Below are 5971 nucleotides of genomic sequence, written 5' to 3'. Positions count from 1 at the left end.
TTTTAACATCTAATGTTGCCTTGTAGAATTTTTTATAGCCTTGTTGTACAAACTAGAATTAACAAGCACACGTGAGTCATGCACACTCACAAGCTATCCTACATACATGTCTTCAAATAGATATATAGGTTTAACCATGTTTGAAAGTGTCCACACTATTTGGAACCCGAGGGAGAAGCCCGAGGACTTCCAAATAGTGTGGAGACCTTCAAACATGGTTTAACTCATTTAAACTAACTATGAAATATTGATTGTGCCATATCACGCATGTATAGTTATGCATTGTCTGTACGTGGGCTATTGTTATGATAGTGACAACTTGTTATTATTGTGCAAGACTAGCGGGCTTTGCTATTTGGAACCCTCATTAGTGGTCAAACATCAAAGAGAATTGTGCATACGTTAGTTTAAAGTTAGCATTGAAAACTTCCCGTAAAATCACTATATAAAATCCCTTTCAAATATAATAGTCCGTATGATTCATTGCAGGATGACGTATAGGTTTATGACTGCCATCAATGGCACTAGCACATTCAGGATAGCCCCACTTCTCTTCAAATTTGTTAACCGTATTTATGAGACTCTGTCCAACTAAGAATTTAATACAATACATGTAGTAAAGTCTCACAATAGCACTAATTGTTTTATGCACAACACATCCAGTACACCTGGCAACACCAAACAGATGACCCACAGTGCCATATTCTGAACACGTAGCCATAAACCACAGAGTAATAGCTACACGTTTAGGTACAGATATAGCTTCCTAATTCTTGTATCTTGATGCTGTAGTATAGGTCTAACCTGAGTGCATTAATAGTCAAATGTTCTCTTAGACATCCTAAAATTTTGTTTGCAGTCATGATCTTGAAATGAATTCAGAACAACATACTCCCACCACCTGCTGGATCTATATTTACGATAGAAATTAAATAATATAGCGTCTCAGTCAAAAAAAAAACTAGTAACTAACTTTGGCTTCATCCACATCTTTCTTGGTAATGGCAGTGATGAAAACAGGAGAAACTGAAGAAGTGCAAAGTGATTCAATAATTTTATAACTAATAATAGATCGACACACCTACTAAAAATGAAAGAGCTACAGGTGTAGCTACCTCACTATTTTTTAATTGTAGACGCAAGCTGGCCTACAAAAAAGCCCAGTTTTTTTGTTATCTGTGCCACATGATAACACGGCTCTCTTAAGTGTAAATGAAGTGTAAAAAAATATTTTTCAAATGCCTTTTCCTTTATTGGTTAAAAAGCAGTCCGAGTTATTTAAAAACTTTAGTCAGAAACAGTGTCTTTCGTCATTGATCACATACCTACCAATTGTTGGAAGCCTGTTATGGGCACTGCGAACCCTGCTGATACTGTGTCCAGTGGTTTATTTCCATTGGAATTAGTATCTCAATCAATGCATGGTCGAGAGGCCCTGATTGGTTGAGCAAAGAAGAGACTGATTCACGTGATAATTCTATTTTATAAGCACCTCTTCCTTGAAAAGGAGAAATAGTACCTTAATATATTGATGTTCAGCAGTTAACTCCTATTATATTCTCTGATAAATATTCTTCATTTTTTAAGCTAATTTTTATCAATTGTTATGTTCGTCATTTTATTCATAACATCAGGATCAAGAGCCCAGTAAGGAGTCTACAACTATTGACTACTGAGCTGAGAGCCAATTCATTATTGGATCTCTCATATTCAACATAATCAAATTTAGAGAAATTGGAATTTTAAAATCAAATGTTATCCTGCCCAGTGGCAGCTCTTTAGTATCATTAAATCCATTTCTTGACGATGAAAATATTATAACAGTCGGAGTTTGAGTATCTGATGCTAAATTGTCTTTTTGTCAAAGACATCTTATTGCATTGCAACATAAACATGCATTGGTTCATAGAACAATACATTCTGAGCATATATTGTTTCATGTAAATCCTACTCTACTAGTAGCATCACTGAGCCGTGATAATTATATAGGCGATAGCCTGTATGTAGAATTGAGGTTAACTTTTCAAAATGGCGGCCAATTTTTTCATTTTCAAACACTTCTAACTCTTTTATCTTACCATAATAACACCTCATAAATGGCTTATCTGAGCTCTCCTCCACTGAGCGATTCTCGAGGTACCTTTAAAGTGGACTGTAATGTAGCGGGAGCAATTGTAAAGAATAGGCCCAAATTCAAAGTTCTGCAAAATGCTTTAGACTCTTTTTCTTTCATCATCTATCGACCCTTAACTCTTTTAAGCCAGTACACTACTTTTGCTGGCTTTTACACCATTCCTTTACTCGTTGAACAAGGGCTACAAAGGTTGTTTCAGAATCTTAATTTTATTTGGTCAAATAAAGAGTAATAATGGGTGTGATATAACACATCCTAATTTCAGTTGCTATTTTAAAAATTTTGCGCATGCACAGAGTTTATATAGTGACTAGTCTTACTGCCAGTCCACTCTTCTATAGCACAGTACTGCTGAATATTGCTCTATTCATTCTCATCTTCTGCTTGCTAGTAAAGAGTGCGCAGAGTAAGAGATCACCAGTTCTTTTAAGAGCTACACTAATAGGTAAGTAAAATAAAATTTAAAAAGTTAATTCTTTCAGAAATTAGAGTGACTTTAAATTCAGCTGTTCTGTTACTAGAAGAAATTTTGTCAGCTGCACTTCATAAGTAATATCTAGATAGTACTGTTAGTGCCTTAATGGATAAAAAAGATAAGTGTTGTGTTTACAATATTTATCTGTAGTACTGATTTTAGTACCTACTGTTTCTTCTATACTCAGTGTTATTGTACTTGTATGTAGTAAGTATAATTGTTGCAGTGTTAGTTGTAAGAAAGTGAAGTAGAAAAAGGAAAAGGAATTTAACTGGGTCCAAATCTAAAGGAAAAAAGAAGAGACAATATGAAAATAGAAAGCAAATGGAAGGTTTCATTGCTAAGAATAGATCAAATGCTAGAGCATGCTACATAAGACAATGTAACAGAGTCAAAAGTAGAGCTCGAATTGCATATAAAATCAGTAGAAAATATAAGCTTGCTTATTCAAAGCAGTTTTATGCATTAAACCCAGGTTATACATTGCAAAAATGTAAAAATTGGTATAACAAAAATAAAAATATCAAACTTACAAAATCTTTACAATATTCACAAAAAATGTATTCCCAAAACCACTTAAATAAAAAATGATGTCTAAAAAAACATTATCAACAAAATCCAGGCCCACAAAAAAAACTCCCTGAAACCATATTATGATAATAGAGACTCAATATTAAGTGCAACGAAGGATAAGTTTTTATGAAATAAATTTTCTGATAACGAAATGGATAAATTAAAGAAGGCACTAAATAAAGAGAATAAGAAGTGTCTAAATTAAGATTATTATGATTGTAATTATGGTCAAGTATTGTATAGATTATGTTCTAATTACTCACTACCTGTACCAAATAGTGCAGGAAAGGAATATTATTTTACTAACATTATTGAAGCATGATATTACAGCCCTGAAACCATTAAGTATGAAAAGTGTAGATTTTGAAACTCATCATATGACAGTAAATGTAATGCTGCATCAAGTATATGTGACCCGATATGAGAAAACCAGGCTATCTGCGGGAATTATCATTTTGAGCTATGGGCTCATAATCACGAAAAATCTTTACCTGGGCAAAATTCATTTTATCACATAAACATGTTATATAAACAAAATCCTTTCATTTAATACCAAAATCAGGGGTAGCGAAGCCTTCTTTGCCGAGTTATAAGCCCTTCGACATTTTACCTTGATTGTGCACGGAGAATGTTACACGGAGCGACCACGGAATAAAAACGGAGGGCTTTAATGCGTCATTAGGTAACCATGGAGTCTCTATAGCAACTATTTAAAGTATAACAAAGACGAAGAAGACTACTTATAAAAACTATGGCTACAGAAAGAGACATTGCTCGCTTGTTAAATGAAGAAATAGGTCCTTGAGACAGTGACTACGTTGCTTCAGTTCTTGGGGACTACTTTTGTGATGAAACTAGTGGTAAGCTTATTCATAACACTGTTTACATACTAACTGTGAATAGCGGTTAGCTATCACAACAATGACATTCCATCGCCTGTATAAATGCACAATATTATTATATTAAACTTAGTTATACAGTGTATTTGTTAATTGATAGAGACAGACTATGAAGCAGTAGAAGGTATGGAAGAAGAGGTAGAGGAAGGGAAAGAAGAAGAGAAAGAGACAAAAGATTGTGATGAAGATATTAATCCACCACTGTTTGATCCTGAGGTGGCTGTGGAGCTACAAGTATCAGATCTTGATTTAGAATCAGCGATGCCTGATGCTCCAGCTACTTCAACTACTCACTCTGGTGATGACATGAGGAAGGAAGACCTACAGGAGGAAGAAGAATTATCAAAGTTCTTTGAACATGGATGTGGTTGCTCAGATAATTGCTATGCACTGTTCAGTCACTCTTACATAAAAACATATAGATGTGATATACAAGCCATGGCAAAGCCTGTTCAAGAAATTGCTATTATGAGTCAAGTGGCAGCAACATCTACCATGGGGGGATTGTCGACTGGCAACCACAGGAGACAGAAAGAGAGAAAGAGGCAATTTTTTACGTTCATGCATCAAGGTCGTAAGGTTTGTAACTATGAGTGACACAGCACAAAATTAATCGTTTTTCAACTAGATATGTAGAGTAACATTTCTGAAGCTACATTCATGTGGCAAAAGCAGGTTTGAGGAAATCATGAAAAACTACAGAATGAATGGATTAATACCAAGGTATGAGAATTAAAAATTCAATGTTATGTACTTAACTTTATTAGAGTTCACGGAAATGCTGGAAAGACACCAAACCATGCTTTGACTTATGATGATATTCTCCAGGTTGTTGCTTTCATCAGAAAGTACGCTGAAGTCCATGGAATCAGTCTTCCTGGAAGAATACCTGGAATGAAATGTTACGAGAATAAGAAGTTCTTACCATGCAGTACATCTAAAAGGCAGGTATACTTAGAGTATGCGGAATCATGTGAAGGGCTTTATGTCAAAGCATGTGCTGAAATAACATTCAACATGTTGTGGCGACGCTACCTGCCTTATATTGAAAAAATGAAGCCTATGTCTGACTTGTGTGCCACTTGTAAAGAGATAAGTGGACTGATTATAAGAAGTGCTAACATGCAATCAGATGAAAGGATAACTGAGGTAAGTCAGTATTGTAATAACACAAGTATTATTTAGAATTTTCAGGCAATGCAAAAGGCACTAGATCACAGAAGTCTTGTTAAAAAGGAAAGGGAGTACTATAAGGATGTATTAAAAGAGGCACAATTATTGTTAAAAGGGCTGTATACTGATGCAGCAAACAATTACAATCCCCCACTAACAAGGCCACTTGCTATGTTAAATATTGTTGCACATTATCGCTTCGATTATGCTCAACAGGTAATATTTTATGATATGAAAGTGTATCTAGCTTACTTACTTTTTTAAAGGTTCACTATCCTTCAAGTCCACTACAAGCAGGTCCAATTTATTTTCTTACTCCCAGGAAATGTGGCATATTTGGCGTGTGCTATAAAGCTATCCCTCAGCAGGTTAATTTCTTGATCGATGAATCATTCGACACTGGTAAAGGGGCAAATCCTGTCATAAGCATGGTACATTTTTATTTGAAGAATCATGGCCTCAACTCAGTCAGTATTCATTTCAATGCTGACAACTGCACAGGGCAAAATTAAAATAATACAGTTATTCAAGTAAGTATATTACATGCACAATAATGAACATTTTAAATGTAATTCTTTATTTATTTTAGTACCTCTTATGGAGAGTCATGACAGGACTCAATGCGTCCATTTCAATATCTTTCTGCCAGTTGGACACACAAAATTTTCTCCAGACTGGTGCTTCGGACTATTAAAGGAAAAATTCCGTAAAGCAGAG

General features: G+C 34.9%; 1 protein-coding gene across 1 annotated transcript; it reads left to right on the top strand.

The window, feature by feature from the left end:
• The first annotated feature begins 4342 nt into the window (after positions 1 to 4342).
• LOC109585575 (uncharacterized) lies at positions 4343 to 5766 on the top strand. The gene is made up of 6 exons (XM_020001700.1): positions 4343 to 4428; positions 4504 to 4660; positions 4710 to 4804; positions 4849 to 5230; positions 5276 to 5470; positions 5521 to 5766. The coding sequence occupies exons 1-6, from the start codon at positions 4343 to 4345 to the stop codon at positions 5764 to 5766; spliced, it is 1161 nt and encodes a 386-aa protein (XP_019857259.1).
• Positions 5767 to 5971: the final 205 nt, after the last annotated feature.

This window comes from Amphimedon queenslandica, unplaced genomic scaffold (assembly GCF_000090795.2).
Source record: "Amphimedon queenslandica unplaced genomic scaffold, v1.1 AMPQUscaffold_13045, whole genome shotgun sequence".
In the NCBI taxonomy this organism is placed as follows: domain Eukaryota; kingdom Metazoa; phylum Porifera; class Demospongiae; order Haplosclerida; family Niphatidae; genus Amphimedon; species Amphimedon queenslandica.
This window is presented reverse-complemented; position numbering and strand designations above follow the sequence as displayed.